Below are 22,219 nucleotides of genomic sequence, written 5' to 3'. Positions count from 1 at the left end.
TATTTATCCATATGTTAGTTGATGAACATTTCTGTTGTTCCCACCTTTTAGCTATTTTGAATAACGCTACTGTAAACATTTGCATACAAGTTTTTGTGTCTACATGTTTTCATCTCTCTTAGGTATATACCTAAGAATGAAATTACTAAGCCATATGGTAATTCTGCTCAATCATTTGAAGAACTGCCAGACGATTTCCCAAAGCAGCTATACCGTTTTATATTTCTGCCAACAGTGTGTAAGGGTTAAGATTTCTCCATATCCTTGTCAACACTTGCTATTATCTGACTTTTTGATTCTAGCCATCTTAGATGTGTGAAGTGATACTTCATTTTGTTTTCGATGTTCATTTCCTGAATGCGTAATGATGTAGAGCATTTCATCATAGTCTTTTTGGCCATTTGTATGTATTCCTTAAAGAAAAGTCTATTCAGATAAGCCCTTTTTAGTGGGATTATTTATCTTTATTATAAGAGATCTTTTTGTATTCTAGATATAAGTCCCTTTTCAAATATGTGATGTGCAAACATTTTCTCTCCCTCCCCTTTTTTTAGTGCCTTGAGGATTTACTAAGGGTTTTTAATATCCATCATATCATGATCATAATACTCACAGGGGGTAGATTGTATTTTTAATAAGGAAATCATAACAAAGGTCAATACCTTTACCTTTTTATGATAACTATTTCAGACAAACCTCAGACTGATAGCAAACCTATATATACTCGGGGAAGAGCTTTCAATGCAAGTGATCCATCTCAGATGTCTGCAGAGAGGCAGCTTGAATTGAGGCTGAGAGATTTTCTTTTGGATATTGAAGATAGAATCTACCAAGGAACATTAGGAGCAATAAAGGTTTGTACCTGTTCCCATTTTTAGTTTATCTAATTGCCAGAGTTTTGGTCATACTTGTTAATTTCTTTGATATAGGCAACCTATATGTGTTTTGAATAAATGCTAGTCAGTGATATTCTTTATAAAAAACTGTTTATAATTCCCCTGTATTAAAATGTTTATGTATGAATATAAAATCCTTCTTAAATATGCTATATTACTAACTGCTTTCTTAAATAGAATTTAGTGAACAAAACTGACCTTTGTAATATTAATTTTTGGTATTTTTTAAAATACCTGTTTTAATGATATTTTCATCCAAGATGTTGAAATGTGTAAGGATATTTTCTTCTTCCTTGACCAGCTCCTGCCTGCTTTGCTGAGTCTGGTTTGTTTATTGGTTTCTTTGTTACCTTTTTAAAATCTGTAAGTAATTCATGCTCGATATGTGTGTTCTATTCATTGCTTTGCTATCATCTATCACTTTTTTGATGCTATCACTGACCAATCTTAGAATTATTTATAATTTCCTTATATAGAGAGCAAGATACTAAAGGTTCCATCTATGAATGACATGAATTCCATTTTGACCACTTAGTAATCTTATTTTTAGATTCTTTGTGGATTCACAATGTGTTCTAGCATATTCATGAATTTTTCATATGTACATTGAACCTCATACTCCTTAGGAACAACATATATCTGTTTTCAGGGTGAGTAGTTTGGGTTTTGTTACAGGTTGCAGACCGACACATCTGGAGGTCAGCATTAGAAAATGGACGGTATGAGCTGTTGAGTGAAGGAAACAAGGAAAATGGGATAATTAAAACTGTGAATGAAAATGTAGAAGAGATGGACATTGATGAGCAAGCAAAGATCATAGTAAAAGACAGGTACAAAAAGTATTTTTTAAAGTAACTATCACTTTTCCTTGCCACTCTAATTATAATTTTTTTCTGATGTAAATGTTTCTTTTTGTTTGGAAAAATTTGCTTTAAAATTTTATTGTAAGGACTATAATATTTATAACCATTGAAATGATGATTTTGCTTAAATCTCGCCAAAAGACAACTTAAGATCATGATAATTTCTCAAGTTTAAAAAAGTCTTTGAGCCCTGGCTGGCGTAGCTCAGTGGATTGAGCGCAGGCTGGGAACCAAAGTGTCCCAGGTTCGATTCCCAGCCAGGGTACATTCCTGGGTTGCAGGCCATGGCCCCCAGCAACCGCACATTGATGTTTCTCTCTCTCTCTTTCTCTTTCTCCTTCCCTTCCCTCTCTATCTAAAAAATAAATAAATAAAATATTTTTTTAAAAAAAGTCTTTGAGCCCTGACCAGTGTGGCTCAGTTGATTGGGTGTCGTTGCATAAAGTGGAAGGTCACTGGTTCAGTTCCAAGGTCAGAGCACGTGCCTGGGTTGTGGATTCAGTCCCCAGTTGGAGCACGTGCGAGAGGCAACCAACCAATGTTTCTCTTACACATCGATGTTTCTCTCCCTTTCTCCTTCCCTTCCCCCTCTTTAAAAATAAATAAATAAAATTTAGAAGTCTTTGAACTTAAGGTGTTATTAATTTCAAAAAGTAACTTTATACTATCCATTTTTCCTTTCCATAGGAAATTTAGTAAATTGTGGTAGACTTAAATATTATTTGAACTAATAATCAGAACCTCTTTATCTATAAATAGGTACTTTTACTCTTTTGGAATTATGTTGGATAATGTCTGCCCTTAAGGAGTTTATTGTCTAGAAAGAAATGGTAGAGAGACATTAAGCTAGCAATTATAGAACAGGTGAGAGTTCTGATAAAAGTAAATATCCAGTGCAAATGTAGTACGTAGAAGGGCTATTTATCTTGTAGAACATGGAAAACAGCAAAGAAAATGCCAGAGGAAGTGATTCCAAACTTGAGACCTAAACTTGGGGAAGATAGGATGCTGGAAAGGAAAACAGTAAACCAAAGACTTTGAGTGAATGGATTTGTCTTTTTAAATGACCATTGTAGTGGCAGAAAGGAGACGTACTGCAAAAGGGAGTAAGACTGGAGGCCAGGGAACTAGGCGGGAGGCAGCTACAAAGCCCATGCAAGAGAAATAGAGATGAGCTGCCTGAGATGCTTGTCCTCTAAGGCCCGTCACAGTCTCTTCTCTGAAACCTTTCCCTTGTGCCATGTCTCACTCTCCTTCCCTCCTCCAAATATGTGCCCTTCTGACCTCCTTAAATAACATGATATTTAGGTTAGCCCTTGATCCATGTATATATCTCCCTTTCCTACACTTTCATGAAAGCTTCTTGAGATTGAGGAAACTATTTCTTACACAGGTATAAATAAGCATTTGGATAAATGAGTGAACTCAAATCTCACCTAACAGTGTTTTTAAGTACCATAAACTCTTCATTGTTTTAATTGTAGACTTTTGGGCATAAAAACAGAAACTCCAAGTGCTGTCTCAACCAACGCAAGCACACCACAGTCAGTGAGCAATGTGGTTCGTTACCTGGCAACAGCACTCTTTCAGATAGAGCAGGGCATTGAGCGGCGTTTCCTCAAAGCTCCACTTGGTAAGTGTCTGTTTAATACAAAATAGTAGTTACATTTTAAATTATTTTGAAATTACCCTTTAATTAATAGAACTTGATTGGCTGACATAATAAAATTGATTGACTGACTTGAAAAATTTAAGATTGTATTTATATTTTTATGAGTTCTTTCAAGTGAGACTTATTTTTTAAATAATACTTAAATACTATTTTTAAATGTATTCTAGATATTCATTCATTTTAATAAATGTCTTATTAATTATTTCTGTCAATCTCTTCTTTTGTAAAACCTTCATCACCTGTGGCTAGCCAGACCCTGAATAATCAGAGATTGTACATAAGATTTTTTGTTATTATTTTAAAATGAACCCCAAAGAAGCTACTTAAATGTCCACCATTAAGGGCATAATTTAATCATGGGGTCACTAACCTGAACACTTTATAAGAAGTACTAAATCAGAAATACCAAGTGTTAAACAATACACAGATGAGTAAATGTTCTATAATTTATGGCTAGGATGATACAAATAATACTATGTAGATCATGTTTCAGCAATTTATGAAATTAATATGCTTCTAGGGACTAGCCAAGGAACTATAATCATTATGTCTTTAGGAAAATAGGTGTTTCAAATTCCAAATTAATTTTCATGTCATCCTCTATTTCCCTGTGGCCTTTGAAATGTTGAATTAATTTATAGTTCATCATCTCAAGATAGTTTATATCCTATATCTCAATAATAGGATACTATAAGAAGCAGTTTTTTAAAACCATATTTTCTGGTCTCATATTGAAAGAGCAACTTGAATAGACTAAAATCCTTTAAAAATTATTTGAATATTATCTGTTGAGCAGTGAGAACAAAGTTTTATGAACAGATAGTGCTATCAGAACAAGTTTAGAATGTGATCATATTCGTAAAGTGAGTGTTTTTAAGTTGAAGAGCTTCTGGCCAATATCTCATTCTTATAATAAGCCTATTCATATTTTTATAAATTAATCATTCTACCATGAGCTTAATACCTCGCTTTTCACATTGAAAGTAGTATTTGTAAGAAATAAAATACATATGATCACATCTCACAAAGACATCACAGTTTGTATTTACTATATCACTCTTATTTCCCAGTCTGAAATATTTTTTAAGTCCACCCAATCTGTGCCAGTCTTCAATATTTCTTAATATTTTCTGTCTAAATCAAACTACATGATGAGGGTTCTCTCTATGTTATTTCTTACAACCACATGTTGAAGCTGCAATAACTTCACTTAAAATTTCAATTAAAAGTTATTTGTAAATCATCTAGCTTTTTATTCTAGGGATTAATCACATTGGTAAAACCGCATTTTTTAACTAGGGAAGATAATTATACTTCAAGTAATTATTTTAGGTAAGATTTGTGAAGATTATTGAGGTCAATAATTTTGTTATTTATAAAATCATGCTTATAGTTTAACCCTTACGCTGTGAAAAATCCTCAAAGTAACTTTTTGGTTACTTTCAAAGTAACTTAAAAGGTAACACAAATTAATAAAGATAAAAAGGGAGATGGGGGAAAAAAGAGAAGGAAAGATCAATCTAATATGAGAGATGGTAATTTTTAACTTTTTAAAGAACTTTGTCTTTTTGTTAAGAATAGTATAGGAAATAGAGAAGCCAAAGAACTTATAGGTATGACTCATGGGCATGAACTAAGGGGGTGGGGGTGCAGGGCAGAGGGGGAATAAAGGAGAGAAAAAAATTAGGACAACTGTAATAGCAAAATCAAAATATACTTAAAAAACGGAAAAAAAGAACTTTTTAAAGAATTATGATATTACTTTATATATTGCTGAATACCGGTTTGCATATTTAGCTTTTGAAAGAAAATACCTTGGATTTGATATTTTGGAAGGGAATATCATCTTTTTAACATTTTCCTTTCTACATTTCATACCTCAGCTAATCAAACTCTTTTAAGTCTATATTGAAAAAGTTAACATTGGTGAATTAGCATACTTAGGTGTTAGTGAAAAGATTGAAGAGCTCGGGAATGCATGTTCACTTATTTTGCACATGGTGTTTATTCGTGGCAATTGTTTCTGTTACTGGTACAGGGAGATTAACAGGTAGGAGTTTTTGTTGTTTGAGCTCCCAGAGAAGCCTCTCAGCATGGTCGCGTGGGTTACTGTACGGTGGCAATTACCAGTAGAAACCTCCCAGAGTAATATTTGATCATGCAACTCTACCAATGTTCTGTGTTAGTGAAGCCCTCTCATTTAGTAATTTCTTGAGGAATTTATCCATGCTAGCAAAATGGAAGATAAAAAAGAAACAAGATATTTCTGCCCTTGAGCATGTATAATGTGAAGAAGAAGCAAGGTTTAAGATTTTTTTAAAAAAATAGGAAATGGAATCAATTGTATATACTATTTTTATCCTTATTTGAATACTATATGAAAATAGAAAAAGACAGATATCCATTTATATTTATTTTATATTTTGAACATTTTAAAGTGGGTGGGAGTACTTATAGTAAAAACTGGACCTTGAGCTACCACTGGTATAATTTTGTAAAAGCTCTTCTTTGATCAAAACCCATAGTGTTTGACCAGCCTTTCAGTTAAAAACCACTCAAACTGATTTTCAGAGTTTCAGATCTCCAGAAGATCTTCGTGATTTGTCTTTTTCTTCCACTCTTTCACATTGGCCTCTGCAACCTTGTTTCTTGCCATTACCAGTAAGAATGCCCTCTGGTTTATCCAGAAAGATTTCTGCAAGATCTTTGAATTAGCAGTTCTTACCATCTTTTTCCTTGAGGGTCCCACTCAGGCCAGAATTTTTCCTGAAGCCTTATATCAAAAACCAAGATAAATAGCACAAAATGAGAGGGTAGAAGTAAATCAAATGGACTGTATTGTGTTTATTTCCCACTTTGCTAATGTTTCTCTTCAGCTTCGTCTGAGGAGGCATTTGAACCAGGGATGCATTTTTTTCCTCTCCCATTGGGTGATTAATCTCTATTATTTTTAGAAGTTCTGTCGCTTTTCAGCTGCTTATTTACCCATATTTTCAAATGTTTATTTCTTTTATCAGTTGGTTGCCTCTCACACACCCCCAACAGTGGGAGGTGAGAGGACCCGGCCTGCAGCCCAGGTGTGTGCCCTGGCTGGAATTGAACCGGAAACTTTTCAGATTGCAAGCCAGCACTCAGACCACTGAGCCATGCCGGCCAGGGCTCACATGTTTATTTCTTAAAACATATTAAACAGTTATTTAATATTCTGTATATAACTCAAGTCTTTATGGGTTAGATTCTGCTGGCTCATGTTTATAGTGTTTTGTTTCCACATGTGCCTTGTGGGTTTTGACTATTGACTCTCATTCCTCAGAACTTATCTATGGATATTTCTTCAGAGGGAGTTTGCAAAAATTTGTACATGTTTCTCCATTCACCTGAGATCACTTACTGACACTGGACCACTGTAAAACCTTAGCTTGTGGTTTTTCAGGTTTTAAACCTGTTCAAGGCTCTGCTTATGGTTACATATTCTTAGGGTATCTTTATTTCCCTTTCTACCCAACACTGAGCTCCAAATGTGCAGATTTCTGTGCTTCTTTCTTAGCGCTACCCTTTCCACATTAAAAGTATAGCTTTTTGGAGTCCTAGCTTTTTAGAGGGCACTCACCACATTGGGTAGGAACCTCAGTTTTATGTCATATCTCTCTCGCCCTGCCTCATAGTCAAGCAGGAGCTCAAGACCCACTAGTGTTGGGCAGATCTGTTGCTTTATGACTTGAACTCATTGTGTACATCTTCACTCTCCCAGCTCTATTACAATTTCTTAAAGGTAGGGACCATCGAATAGATTTGTTTCGTATCTTCTAAAGTGCTACGCATAGGAGGAACAATGTAAAGTAACTTGCAAAGTAACGTGCCCAAGCTCCCGTGGGGGGACTAGTACTCACCTCAAGGCAGACTGACTCTGGAGCCCACGTTCTCTTAACCATTATGCGACTGCCCAGGAGGTTTTAGTTGAGGATAATAATAGGAAATATAGCATGAATAGGACCAGACGATGTATGGAGTTCTTATATACCTTGCAGAATTTTAATATGATGTGGTAGGCCCTTTGTAATTACGTATAATTTCTTAGGAAAACTAGGGTGGTAGCAATATTAAAGATTAATTAAAGATGGAAATCACATGCCATTATAAAACGATAGATTGGCTAGAGTAAAGGCATCTAGTCAGATGATTCTATAAATTTTTAGCCCAGAAGACAAATGGATGCTGTTGTTAATGGTAGAAGGTTTCAAATGTTTCTACAGAAATATTGGTGTTGAAAGTTCATTTTTGGAGGTATTAACATTTTTTATTTACCTCACTTTAAAAATAATTTTTAGAGATAGGAGACTATGTTGTCTTTTGTTGGCATTTATACATAATTGAAATTTTTTAGTAACAGCTATATTGAGGTATAATTCACATATGAAATTCATCCTTTTAACATATATAATCAGTGTTTTTTAGTATATTCACAGTTGTAGAGCCATCCACTACTATTTATTTTCAGAACATTTTTATCAGCCCCAAAAGAAACCTCATATATGAGTAATATTTAACTGAGAGCAATTTTTCATCTGAAACTGAGGAAGTAAATCCTTGATTCAAACGAATAGTACCTCTCTTGTAACCACATTTTGCCAGTTTTCTAAATTAGATCAAGATTTATTACAGAAATTAGATTGAGAGCACATTGCCTAAGTTATTTTTTAACTCTTGACATCCCCAAGCATTTGATGTACAGATTTAATATAAACAAGATGTGGCTCAGCAAATATTTTCTTTAATGTAAGGCTTTGTTTTTAATATCAACATGGTATTTTTGTTAAATGTTACAAGAGAAGAGCTGTAAAATTTATCCTGTTTAAACTACCAAGAAAGTAGTTCTAGGAGATGTCTGGGGTTTGCTTTAGAAACTTTAATCATTCTTCCTTTTCATTTAAGATGCCAGTGACAGTGGGCGCTCTTATAAAACAGTCCTGGACCGTTGGAGAGAGTCTCTTCTTTCTTCTTCTAGTCTGTCCCAAGTCTTTCTTCACCTCTCCACCTTGGATCGTAGTGTGATATGGTCTAAATCCATACTGAATGCTCGTTGTAAGATCTGCCGAAAGAAGGGCGATGCCGAAAACATGGTACTTTGTGATGGCTGTGATCGGGGTCACCATACCTACTGTGTTCGACCAAAGCTCAAGGTATTTTTTTCTTCTTCTAAGTCTCAGATTAGAAATGAGACATTGAGATTTTGAATGACAGGTGATTAATGAACATTTATGTGATTCATCAGACTGTGCCTGAAGGAGATTGGTTTTGTCCAGAGTGTCGGCCAAAGCAACGTTCTAGAAGGCTCTCCTCTAGACAGAGGCCATCCTTGGAAAGTGATGAAGAGATGGAAGACAGTATGGAAGGTGAGGATGAGGACATTGATGATGATGATGAAGAGGGTCAAAGTGAGGATGAAGAATATGAGATAGAACAAGAGGAAGATGACTCTCAAGAAGAGGAAGAAGTCAGGTAAGCCCTAACATGCAATAAAATGAGGGTTCGTGAATGTTAACTAGACAGTCTGTGACTACTGAAATACAAATGGAGTGGTCAGGGTTCATCATCTTTTTTAAACTAGTATGTAATATAGTAGCTTGAAGTTAACCATGCTGTATGTATTATGAACATTTGAATTTTCCCCAAGAAAATATAGTAGCTGTGTGAGCTTAGCCAGATCATAAAATCAAATATGAGCTCAAGTTTGGACAGGAACACCAATCAGGCCCACATTGATGTTGATTTTACTTAATTTTTTATCTAGAGCAGCAAATAAACAGTCCAGAGGATATTTATGAGATAAAGATGGAAGGCACTTCTCAATGCCTCTCTTACTTTTACAAGGACTTAGTTATACCCAAATTTTGGTGATCTTGGTAGTCTATACAGAGAGAGAGATGTCAGGAAGCATATTATATTTTTATACTCCTATCACATCAGCGTCCAGAAACAACTTCTATACTACCAGATAATGAAAAATTCTACAACTGAGCAAAGTGTGTCACCCAGGTGTAACCAACGTGTTTAGGGTCTGGTTTATCTACTGTGCCAGTGATGGGGCAGTTTCCCTTATTTGTCCCTAAAACCTTCCCCCTTCTAATATTTGAACCCCATTCATGTGGAATCAGGAAAGTGAATATGAAGCAACCTAAAACTAATGAAGTACAAAAAGGCCACAGTCTGAGGAAGGTAAATAGAGAGAACCACCCCACTGATTTGAAACAAATTATTGGTTTTTTAATAGCTCCAACTAGCAGGAGCCATATTTCCTACAGCTTAAAAGGGCAATATTATGTTAAGTGTAAAGATGATAAAGAATTTGGAAAATTCTTGGAAATATTTTAGGGAAACTGGAAGTCTGGGTATATGAGGAGATGGATAAATGGGGGATTTAATGGAGCTATTTCATTCTTGTCTACAACTTAAATACAACTAAAAGATTGAATCTAGTTTTGTATTTTCCAGTAGAATAAAGATGGCTTGGTATTTAGGAACAAAAGATTTAAAGCCTATTTTAGTTTGTTGGGGTTTTTTATTTAAACCCTCACTCAAGGATATGTTTATTCATTTTAGAGGGGAGAGAGAGAAACATCAATGTGAAACAGAAACATCCATCAGTTGCCTCCCATAGGCACCCTGACTGGGGATTGAACCTGCAACCTTTTGGTGTAATGGATGATACTCCAACCAACCAAGCCACCTGGCCAGAGCTTAAGGCCTATTTTAATGGCAGCTTTTGACAGAAACTGTAGGTTACCTCAGTATCAGTGATAATAAGGAAAGAAAAGATTTGCATTTTAAGATCAGTTCATCATTCTTTAAGTTTTACAACATGATTAAATCTATTTATTGGTTATTCTATAGATTTTATTATCATTTATCACAGTTTAGGCTTTGATTTTCATGATGATGATCTGGAGTTCCTAAGAAAATAATAAATATTCCCTTTGCATTACAAAAAAATATATAGCCCTGACTGGTATAGCTCAGTGGATTGAGCGTGGGCTGCGGACCAAAGGGTCTCCACTTTCCATTCCCAGCCAGGGCACGTGCTTGGGTTGCGGGCCAGGTCCCCATTGGAGGCCATGTGAGAGGCAACCACACACTGATATTTCTCTCTTTCTCTTTCTCCTTCCCTTCCCCTCTCTCTAAAAATAAAATAAATAAAATCTTTAAATACATAAACACACACATACATATGTATAAAAACACAGTTTAGATTTCCACTAAAATTTAATTGGCTTTAAGTTTAAAGAATTGAGCCAGGATAAGTCTCAGTAATACAGAAAAGTAATATGTAGAACTCATTGGCTGAATACTAGGGAAAAGAATAGAAGTAGTTGTATATTTATTATGGCTCTGTACAATAATCATGTTTTCTCACAACATTTATAGCCCACCAAAACGAGGAAGACCACAAGTTAGATTGTCAATTAAAACAAGAGGGAGACTTAACTCTTCTTTTTCAAGTCGTGGCCAACGAGATCCTAGAAGATACACTTCAAGGAGTCAGCAGAGTACACCAAGAACAACTGTTTCTTCTAAAGCTACTGGTAGAAGCCTAAGAAAGATAAAATCTGCTCCTCCTACAGAAACTAAATCCTTAAGAATTGCCAGTCGTTCTACTCGTCAGAGTCATGGCCCATTGCAACGAGATGTATTCATGGAACTACTTAGTCCTCGTAGAAAACGCAGAAGCAGAAGAAGTGCTAATAGTACACCAGAAAATAGTCCCTCCTTCCCTAACTTCAGAGTCATTGCCACAAAGCCAACTGAGCTGTCAAGATCTCTAAATGTTGCTTCAAAATTTTCTCTCCAAGATAGTGAATCCAAGAGAAGAGGCAGAAAAAGACAATCTCCAGGTATGAAGAAGTCTGATTTAAAGTATCCTTACCTAAGAAAATTGAATAATTTGGAAAAATTAAGTGTTGAGATACTTTGGATTACTTTTTAAAGGTTGTCACTAAGATATACAGAGTTTTAGGGAACAGCCAGACCTGAACGAAGCACAATATTCATTGAAGGAAAGGAATAGCTATTTGGGGAATAAAGGTAAACTGTATTACTAATATTTCTACTAGTAGAACAGCATGGTTGTGAGAAATTTGCAGTGTTGTTTTTGTTTTATTGTTGTTCAAGTACAATTGTCTCCATTTTTACCCCACCACGCCCCCTTTGGCTTTGTCCATGTGTTCTTCATACATGTTCCTTGATGCCCCCCTCCCTTACAATCCCCTGTTATCCCTCTCCCCTCCTCTCTGGTTACTGTCAGGTTGTTCTTTATTTCAATGTCTCTGGCAGCGTTCTGTTTTTAATGGAGAGACTTGGCCAACATTTGAACAGATTCAATATACCACATTATAACACACTTCATTCTCTTCCACCTTAAGACACACATACTCATCTTCTCAACAAGCTTTGGGTTATTTGGTAAGGTTTCCATTTGATATACTGAATTTGGGGCAGTAGAGAGTTGGGGGCAGTCATATTGTTAGAGAGTGATCACAGTCTATCTAATTCTGATCATTGTTATTTATAGTAACTTTATCCATGTAATAATCTCTTTAATCCTTTTTTTTAATGTCATTAGTAATAAAAACTTCATTTCCAAAAATGAAGCGAAACATAAAATGCTACTATCCTTGGAAGAACTGTAGATAGGTTGTATTACATTATTCAAACAATGACAGGAGTAAAGAATTTTTGGTGACACAATGGGATATAACTAGTCTGTTTTTTTAGTCACCATTTGTCAGGTTTGGGGGGTAAGTATCAGGTAACTTTACACCAAGATCTAATTAGATGTTCTTATCTCTTTATCTGTTTTGCTTTTCTCTGAATCTGAACTCCAAACTAGTGCACATGAAACATTTTATTCAAAAACTCTGCTGAAAAAAAATATTTTGTTAATATTTTGTGAAGTCACTGAGTCTAAGGACATATAAAGGGGGGAATCTTGGGGAGCGGGGGCTGGACTGGGAGTAAGAAGGAGAAAACTATTTGAACAATGATGAAAATAAAATTTTAAAAAAGGGGGGGATGTGTGAATTTACGTTTAAATAGAAAATTTGAATTCATATGTAGATTATACTACTACCCTTTTCTACTAATTTGTATACCTTACATTTCATTATATACCTTAGAGTTTCTGAGAAAGCATCTTGCTTCAAGAAAATTCCCCATATAAAATTAAAGTTATAAAAATAATCTTCATTATTGAGAATTATTTTTCACTATGCAAGGCAATTTACAAAGAGGTCTCGTTTCTAGATCTGAAGAGATAATTTTCCTATTAATGTGTTTTAGGAAATAGTGGAGCATTGCTTACTGTGATTTTACTATAGTTGAAGACGTATTTTTAATAAAACTGAAAAATCTACAGACTTTGTGTTCTAGAATTTTCTTTTGTATTATACTCATTTTACAATCTGTTCCCAATGACTGTTTAATGCAATTGAAAATTTTTAATATCAGAAGGAAATAATGACTATTTGGTAGAGATTTTCATACCTCAAAATATGTTAGTTTAATATCTCAGTGCCTAGATTGTCACTTTTGTCTGAATTTAGTTTGTATTTATATGCCCTGTTTAGCTTGTAGTGATCAAATATTTTCTTTGTCATCATCTGAAAATAATTTAATTATTTATTTAGAATCATCTCCTATGACACTGAATCGAAGAAGTTCTGGCCGACAAGGAGGAGTTCATGAACTGTCTGCTTTTGAGCAACTTATTGTAGAATTGGTACGGCATGATGACAGCTGGCCTTTTTTGAAACTTGTTTCTAAAATCCAGGTAATATTTCTAGACTTTGTAAAATGTATCCCTGTATATTATTTTATTTAGTCTGCATGGCAGTTTTGAGACAGTCCAAACACCTATTAATTACTATGCACTTTTTTTAAACACTTGAAAAGTTGGTCTCAATATTGGAAAAAATGAAAATAGATATCATAGTCTCCTCAATCCCTTCTAATTCTGTGACTGATTCTTATACGTGATGACAATGTGTTGTAATAGCCCCAATGTTTTTATTCAGGGTAATGAATCTGAATAGAGTTAATTCAACTGAGTACCGTTATTGGTATTTCTCTTATGTAAAACAGTGGTTCTCAAATTTCAGCATACTCCAGAATCACCTGGAAAGCTTGTTAAAACACAGATTACCGGCACACCCCAGAATTGTTGATTCACTAGAGCAGGGATGATGCCCAATCATAACTGACAAAATCCCCAGGTAATGCTGATGGTGCTGGTCCAAAGACCACAGTTTAAGAACATTGATTTAAAAACTAAGTACTCTTCAATGACAGAGATGACCTAACCTAACTAAGGGATTAGAGTTTGTGCTGTACTTGTTTATACATTTGACCCTTGAACAATATAGGTTTGAACTACAAGGGTCCACTTATATGTGGATTGTTTTCAGTATATATTGGAAAATTCTTTGGAGATTTTCTTACTACCATGTAGCAATTATATTGATTACACTAGGCTACCATAAAGCAACCATATTGCTGCTGCTTTGTTACCAATATATGAATCATACCTGTAAATAAATATGAGTTTCTTCACATTTTTTTCATATTTGATGTCTAGTGTTAGTAATATATATAACATCTACAGGGTTTCATATCATGTAAGACAATATTGATGTAGGTCCTGACAGGTGATTCATCTCATAAATAGATGGTGTAAAATTATGACATCAATAAATGGGTACAGTACTGTATGTTTTATTTTTATTTATTATGCTATTACAGTTTTCCCAATTTTCCTCCTTTATCCCCCCACTGCCCTGCCCCTCCTACCCTCCAGCATCCCCCCATTAGTTCATGTCCATGGGTTGTATATGTAAGTTCTTTGAGTTCTCAGTTTCCTATACCATTTTTGATCTCTCCCCGTCTATTTTATGCCAAACTAATTATGCTTCTTCTTCCCTGTACCTTTCCCTCCTATTCCTCTCTTCCCCCTCCCCACTGAAATCCCTCCATGTGATGTCCATTTCTCTGATTCTGTTCCTGTTCTAGTTGTTCGCTTAGTTTTTGTTTTCATTGTTTTTCTTTTCTTTTAGGTTCATTTGTTGATAGTTGTGAGTTGTCATTTTATTGTTCATATTTTTTATTTTCATTTTCTTGTAGATAAGTCCCTTTAATGTTTCATATAATAATGGCTTGGTGATGATGAACTCCTTTAACTTGACCTTATCTGGGAAGCACTTTATCTGCCCTTCCACTCTAAAAGAAAGCTTTGGTGGATAGATTAATCTTGGATGTAGGTCCTTGCCTTTCATGACTTGGAAGACTTCTTTCCAGCCCCTTCTTGCCTGTAAGGTCTCTTTGGGAAATCAGCTGACAGTCTGATGGGAACTCCTTTGTAGGTGACTCCCTCCATTTCTCTTGCTGCTTTTAGGATTCTCTCTTTATATTTAATCTTGGGTAACTTAATGATGATGTGCCTTGGTGTATTCTTCTTTGGGTCCAACTTCTTTGGGACTCTCTGGCTTCCTGGAAGTCTATTTCCTTCACCAGATTGGGGAAGTTTTCCTTCGTTATTTGTTCAAATAAGTTTCAATTTCTTGCTGTTGTTCTTTTCCTTCTGGCACCCCTATAATTCAGATATTGGAAAGTTTCAGGTTGTCCCAGGGGTTCCCAAGTCTCTCTTCATTTTTTTGAATTCTTGTTTCTTTATGCTGTTCCAGTTGGATGTTTATTTTTCCCTTTCGTTCTGAATCATTGCTTTGAGTCCTGGTTTCCTTCCGGTCACTGTTGGTTCCCTGAATATTTTGCCTTATTTCATTTTGGGTATCTTTCCTTTGTTTTTTCATTTTTTGACTAAGCTCAGTCAGTTCTGTTAGCACTTTGATTACCAGGGCTTTAAATTCTCCATCAGATAGATTGGTTATCTCCTCGTCGCTTAGCTCTCTTTCTGGAATTTTGCTCTTTCATTTGGGCCATATTTCTTTGTCTTGGTGCACCTGATAAGTTGTAAGGGGGTGGTGCAACCCTCCTTGCTGTCTGTGGGGGAGGGGCCAAAGAGGGGACAGTGCAGCTCCCCTGCTCTTCTCTAGCGCTTTCCAATGGACTCTTGTGAAACGGAGTTTCTCCCACCACAGCAACTGCCGCTGTAGTTCACAGTCAGCTCTGAGTCTGTTTCACCTTCAGCCACCCTGCTCGCTTGCACAGTCTACTGCCTCGCCGTGGGTTCTTACTGGTCTGGTTGTTCTGGTTGACTTTTTCTTTAACTCCTTGATTGTTGGAATTCCATGCAGTTTGGTTTACTGGCACTTCTGGTTGTTTACTGATTTCAGATTGGTTGTTATCCTCCTTTCAGTTGTGCAAGGAAGCAAAGGGTTTCTACCTATGCCTCCATCTTGGCCAGAACTCCAATCAAATATGTACAATACTTTAAATGAATCATCCTAATGATTAGCTTTTTTCTTTAATTAACCTCGGTTTCAAACTTTATTCCCAAGCTTCTTCAGCTTAATTAGCTGCAAAAATGATTTGTGTAGAAGCAAAAAACGAAAGGAGCTGCAGTGTCCAAGGGACTAGGACACAGGTGGCAAACACAAGGCCTGAGGGCCAAACCTGGCCTCCACCTTGTTTTATCCTGCCCCGCACCCTGTTTCTGCCCAGCGGCAGCACTGAGCTCTCACTTAACTGTTAAGGAGTAGTAACATTTATACAGTCCTAAGATTATATTCAGCCCTTTGAAGGCAACCACGAGGCTGATGTGGCTCCCAGTGAAAATGAGTTCGACACCCCTGGCTAGGGCTCAAAAATATTAGAGACCTAGATTTTATCAGATCCATAAACAAAATTTGAAAAAGCAGTCATAATATAAAATAGCAGCTCCCAGTAACTTCTTCAAGTTCATCTTCTTCACAAGTTGACTCAATTCAGTTTGCTTAATTCTTGGAAGCCTCATAAAAATTCTCCACAAGATCTGGAACTTCATCATCATCTTCCTCTCATGTAGCAAGTGGTGCTTTTCCATCCACAGATTGTTTGGGCAGAGCTTCAGCGAGTCTCCTTAAACTAGTCAGACTGTCTGCACCACACCGATTTAAAATGCTAGGTAACATTTCTGTCAGCTGCTTTGTCTCAACATGGCTCTAAGGGTGAAAGTGTTTGGTAGAGATGCCTGAACTTTAGGATTGTTAAACTGGATCACTGTTCCTTGGTTTGTGAACATTATTTACCTCTTCAATACCAGAGATATTGTTTACCCCTAACTTCTTTAAGGAGAACTGAAGTTTTTTATCATCTGCTGTAACTGTTCTGTGAACCACCTTCTTCTTTCTATGAGCAGTGCCTTTCCCACCAATGCGCACTTGTGCCTGCAGTTTGGCGAGTTTCTCTTGGTTCATGATAGTTTCTTTCATCTTGGAGAGAAAACAGGGCTGTGTGGGGGACTAGGGTTGGCGCGCAAGGGGCCTTTGGCAGACCAGCTGAGAATTCTGATTATCTTGATAACATTTTCTTTTCTCTAGCTAACTTTATTGTAAAAATACAGTGTATGATCTTGGCCAGGTGGCTCAGTTGGTTGGTGTGTTGTCTGTCCTATACACCAAAATGTTGCAGGTTCGATTCCCAATTGGGGCACGAATGGGAGGCAACCAGTCAATGTTTTTCTCTCACATCAATGTTTTTTTCTCTCTCTCCCTTAACCTTCTCTCTCTCTAAAATCAAGAAAAAATAGCCCTGGCTATTGTGGCTTAGTGGATTGAGTATCGACCTGTGAAACAAAGGGTCACCAGTTCGATTCCCAGTCAGGGCACACTCCTGAATTACGGGCCAGGGTGTGTGAGAGGCAACCAGTTGATGTTTCTCTCCCTCTCTTTCTCTCTCCCTTCCTCTCTCTCTAAAGATAAATAAAATCTTAAGAAAAGTAAATAGCCCTGGCTGGCGTAGCTTAGTGGATTGAGCGCAGGCTGTGAACCAAAGCATCGCAGGTTCGATTCCCAGTCAGGGCACATGCCTGGGTTGCAGGCCACAGACCCCAGCAACCACACATTGATGTTTCTCTCTCTCTCTCTCTTTCTCCCTCCCTTCCCTCTCTAAAAATAAAATAAATAAAATCTTTTAAAAAGAAAAGTAAATAAGTAAAATCAATAAAAATAACCTCAGATGGGGATTTTTTAAAATACAGTATATAATAAATACATATAATGTGTGAAACATGTGTTAATTGACTGTTTATGTTAGTGGTAAGGTTTCTAGTCAGCAGTAGGCTTTTAGTAGTTAAGTTTTGGGGGATTCAAAAGTTATACACAGATTTTTGACTGCAGTGGGTTGATGCCCCTAGCCCTCACATTGTTTAGAGTCAAATATATATATGGCAGAATGTGATATGCTACAGCAGAGATAGGACAGTGTTATGACACTATAATAGAAGTTATATAAAGCTCTTTCAGAAATAAAGAAGAAAAGGATATTGGTTTGAGCATTTCAGAGGAAAGGAATAGCAGAACTACTTATTGAAGAACTGTTTAGTCTGGTCATTGAAATAAGATGGAATTTCAACAGTGAGAACTGGAATAAGGCAATTTCAAGAAGAGGGGACAATAAAATTGAAGACCTAGAAATGAGAATTTGGGAAATGATGGGTAGTTTGAATGGAGCAGACTAGTTGGACACAACTAGATTATAAAGTGCCTCACTTGTCAGTGTTAGGTGAAGGTTTCTGAATTTTAAAAAATTCAGAATGACATCATCAGAATTCTACTTGAGATTTCTAGAGCAAGAATGTAAAGAATTAATTAACATTGAGTAGCATCTTGTAAAAATTGAATCTCAATTTGACTCAACTAATTTTTCCTGAGTTCTTATGCTCAATTAAGTTTTGTTGCATATATTTTTATTTTTCATTACAAATGGAGTAATGCTCATTAAATAAATTTTTACAAATTTATGTATTTATATAGAGAGACAGAGACAGCACACAAAACCATTATTTTTTCTTTTCAGAATAAATTGACACTTTTTGTAGCATCAAATAGACTTTTACAGCATTAAATGACTGAAATGTAGTATTCAGAGGTTAATATGTTATTGCTTTTCAATGCAGAGCCTTCATGTATTTGACCACTTATCTCTGATAGATTTTATACAAGAGAAATAATACTCAAATTATTTTACAGGTCCCAGACTACTATGACATCATCAAAAAGCCCATTGCCTTAAATATAATTCGTGAAAAGGTGAACAAATGTGAATATAAATTCGCATGTAAGTAATTTAAATTTTTTTCTATGTTTTTGTTTAGAGAAGTAGAAGCTGTTTTTCTTTGTATATGATGCATACTAATGTAGCTATGTAGATAGAATCCTAAAAAGTCCTTAAAATGCTTATCCATGTATATACAGTGGTGAGAGATGGATGGGGATTGAATGAGTGAAAGGTATTTTATAGAACCTGATCTTAATAGAAGTTATTTATTGAAACTGTGCAATTATACCTAATTACTATATTTTGCGGACCATAAGATGCACCTAGGTATTAGAGGAGGAAAATAGGAAAAAAATTTTTGAAGCAAAAAATGTGGTAAAATATTTAACAACATAAAAAACATAATATTTCACCAATGTAAATGTAAACAGAACTCAACAGCAGCATTAACAACCATTATTCCTCCCAAAGGGAGGGGACGTGCATCTTAGAGTCTGAAAAATACTACATAATTGCAGTTACACTAAAACAGTTTTAAAGTATTTGTAGTCAGTTTTAAGCTTCAGTTCTGCTAACCTTGTTTTCATTCTTCAATGTCTATAAAGAAAAAAGTGGACTTCTGTCTCTTGATGACATTTCTAGACAAATACAAACAAAAATTTTACTTAAAATTCTGTACTTTCATTTTAATCTCATTTGTTTTTTTCTTTCTAGCTGAGTTTATTGATGACATTGAGTTAATGTTTTCGAACTGCTTTGAGTACAACCCTCGTAACACAAGTGAAGCAAAAGCTGGAACAAGACTTCAAGCATTTTTCCATATTCAGGCTCAAAAACTTGGACTTCACATCACACCTGGGAACGTGGATCAAGTTAGCACGCCACCACCTGCAAAAAAATCACGAATCTAATTTTGTCCTTCTAAAGGATATATTTAAGGAAAACAAATTGTTCGTGAAGTGAAACATTAAATCATGCTATAAAGCACACATATATGTATAAAGCAATAACAACTGAGTGACCACTTTGGAGTGTGGCCTGCACTATATTCTCAATTTTAATATTAAGCACTCAGGAGAATGTAGGAAAGATTTCCTTTGCTACAGTTTTGTTCAGTATCTAATAAGTTTGATAGATATATTGGATACAGTACTGGTTTACAGAGGTTTTTGTACATTTTGAGATCATTCATGTGTCCTAATATTTAGAAAATATTTTTTTTGTCTATGATTTATTTTGTCATTGACGACTTGTCTTAGACATGTGGTATTAAGGAAGATTTATCTACACAGTTTATAAACTGTTATATTGCACAGTTTATAAAAAAGGTCTATGTGTAGGAATTTTTTAATGAGCACATTCTTTCAACACTACACATGAATGAATCTGATTTTATACCCTTGAAGTGCTGTACCAGTGCTGGCTGGAGATATTAAGTCTGAGTTTATTAACTAGATATTTATTTAGATACAGAGTAATTTGTGAATTTGTTTTGTATTTATAAAATTTCTACCTTGAAAATGTTCTTTAATTTTTTAAACATTTTATTGTTTTTGTTTTATATCTCTTAACTTCCTTAATGATCAATAAAAGGTAACACCCTCCCTTTTCCCTGAGAGTTCTTCCAGTTTTACAGAACTGTATTATAAGTTTCTATGTACAACTTTTTAAGTGTACAAATAAAGTGATACATTTTTTCAAGTATTCTGAATTTCTGGAATTTTTCTAAATCAGAATTGGACTTCTCCACATGATACATAGGAACCAATGTTTTATTGTACCTGAATCTTGTGAACAGTGGTTTGTATCTTTTTCTGCCCCAGCCCTTGAGGAGTGAGATACCTCCCATCAGTAACAGTAGACATTCTATGGCAAGGATTCTCATTAAAATGAGGAAAGTAAGTTCAGACTTGGTTAAGCAACACCACTCCGGAAATTTTTTAAAAAATAAAGTGCTATATCTTTGGTATGGAAGACATAGAGGGGCTTTGGTTTTGTAGGAGTAGCTTTTCCTTATTTGGGAAGTTACCCCTCTTTACTTTCATTTCTTTCTCAGATACTTTGATATTATAAAATTTTCCAGATTCTTTGCATGAGTATGTTCATATCTATAAATTTAGTAAATTTGTAATCATTTCATATGCCAATAACCAAATCTCTTTAAAATTTTATTTAGCATTTAAGCACTCAGGAGGGATTTCTAAAATACAATCATTTTAAAGTAAATTATCTAATTACTTAATATTCTTTATTTGTTAATGTTAATAACAAGTAACTTTTATATTTGCTTTTCTTCTATAAAAGATACATCAGTTGGTTGCCCTTCACATACCCCCACCTGGAGACCTGGCCCGCAACCCAGGCATGTGCCCTGACTGGGGATCATACCCATGACCTTTCGGTTCACAGGCTGGCAGTCAATCCACTGAGCCACACCAGCCAGGACTTATTTTGGTTTTTAGTTCCACATAAAAGTAAAATCATATGACATTTGTTTTCTCTTTCTATGGTTTATTTTACTCAGCACAATACCCTTCAAGGTTTTACAACCCGTGGCCCACAGGTCACATGTAGTTCAGATGGCTATGAATGTGGCCCAACACAAAACTTTAAATTTACTTAAAACCATTTTTTTTTTTTGCTCATCAGTTTTCATCAGTGTTTGTGCACTTAATGTGTGGCCCAAGATAACTCTTCTTCCAGTGTGGCCTAAAGACACCAAAAGGTTAGGTACCCCTGCCTAGATCCATCCATGCTGTTCCAGATGGCAAGATTTCATTCCTTTTTATGGCTGAATAATATTCCACTGTATAGACAGTGGTTGGCAAAAGTAGGTTTACAGTCGTGAGCACACAAAACTATTTTTCTTATTATTTGTATTACAAACTGTAAACCTATTTTTGCCTACCCTTATATGTACCACAGCTTCTTTATCTGTTTATCTATTGGTAGTTTGCATTCATATTTTAGGTATTGTAAATAATATTGAAATAGACATAGGGATGCATGTCTTTTCAATTTAGTGTTTTGGGTTCCTTTAGATGAAATACCCAGAAGCAGGATTGCAGGGTCCTTTTTTATTTCTTCTTATAGCCTTTGTTTGAAAGTCCATTTTTTGTTTATAGAGGAGAAGGGACGGAGAAAGAGATGGAGAGAAACATCAATGTGTGGTTGCCTCTCACGCACCCACTACTGGGGACCTAGCCCACAACCCAAGCATGTGCCCTGACTGGAAGTCAAACTAGTGACCCTTTGGTTTGTAGGATGGCACTCGATCCACTGAGCCACACCAGCCAGGACTAAAGTCTATTTTTGTCTGGTATAACAATTGTTATCCCTGCTTCTTTTGTTTCTCTTTTTCATGAAATACCTTTTTCCATCCCTTTACTCTAGTCTGTGTGTGTGTCTCAGACTGAAGTGAGTCTCTTGCAGAGAATATGTAAAGATCTTGTTTTGTTATCCATTCAGTCAGCATATATCTTTTGATGGAAACATTTAATCCATTTACATTTAAAGTGATGTTGATAGATACCTAGTTATTGCCATTCTATTATTCTTATTTTTGTCATTTTTTTTTCTTCTTAAAG

The 22,219-nt window shown here is 35.5% G+C and overlaps 1 protein-coding gene and 1 pseudogene across 2 annotated transcripts in view; one reads left to right on the top strand and one right to left on the bottom strand.

The window, feature by feature from the left end:
* BAZ1A (bromodomain adjacent to zinc finger domain 1A) overlaps nt 1–20,336 on the top strand; it is an 84,677-nt gene extending 64,341 nt beyond the window's left edge. For both annotated transcript variants that reach the window (XM_045848534.1, XM_045848533.1), the window contains 9 exons: nt 691–854; nt 1,572–1,726; nt 3,244–3,392; nt 8,364–8,611; nt 8,704–8,930; nt 10,854–11,320; nt 13,112–13,254; nt 18,605–18,692; nt 19,347–20,336. In XM_045848534.1, coding sequence (XP_045704490.1) covers nt 691–854; nt 1,572–1,726; nt 3,244–3,392; nt 8,364–8,611; nt 8,704–8,930; nt 10,854–11,320; nt 13,112–13,254; nt 18,605–18,692; nt 19,347–19,543 — 1,838 coding nt within the window. In that variant the 3' untranslated portion in view covers nt 19,544–20,336. The remainder of the gene's footprint in view (nt 1–690; nt 855–1,571; nt 1,727–3,243; nt 3,393–8,363; nt 8,612–8,703; nt 8,931–10,853; nt 11,321–13,111; nt 13,255–18,604; nt 18,693–19,346) is intronic.
* Nucleotides 16,236–16,854, bottom strand: LOC123825195 (annotated as a pseudogene).
* Nucleotides 20,337–22,219: the final 1,883 nt, after the last annotated feature.

Source organism: Phyllostomus hastatus, unplaced genomic scaffold, assembly GCF_019186645.2.
Source record: "Phyllostomus hastatus isolate PE091 unplaced genomic scaffold, TTU_PhHast_1.1 phas_contig_62, whole genome shotgun sequence".
Taxonomy (NCBI): domain Eukaryota; kingdom Metazoa; phylum Chordata; class Mammalia; order Chiroptera; family Phyllostomidae; genus Phyllostomus; species Phyllostomus hastatus.
This window is presented reverse-complemented; position numbering and strand designations above follow the sequence as displayed.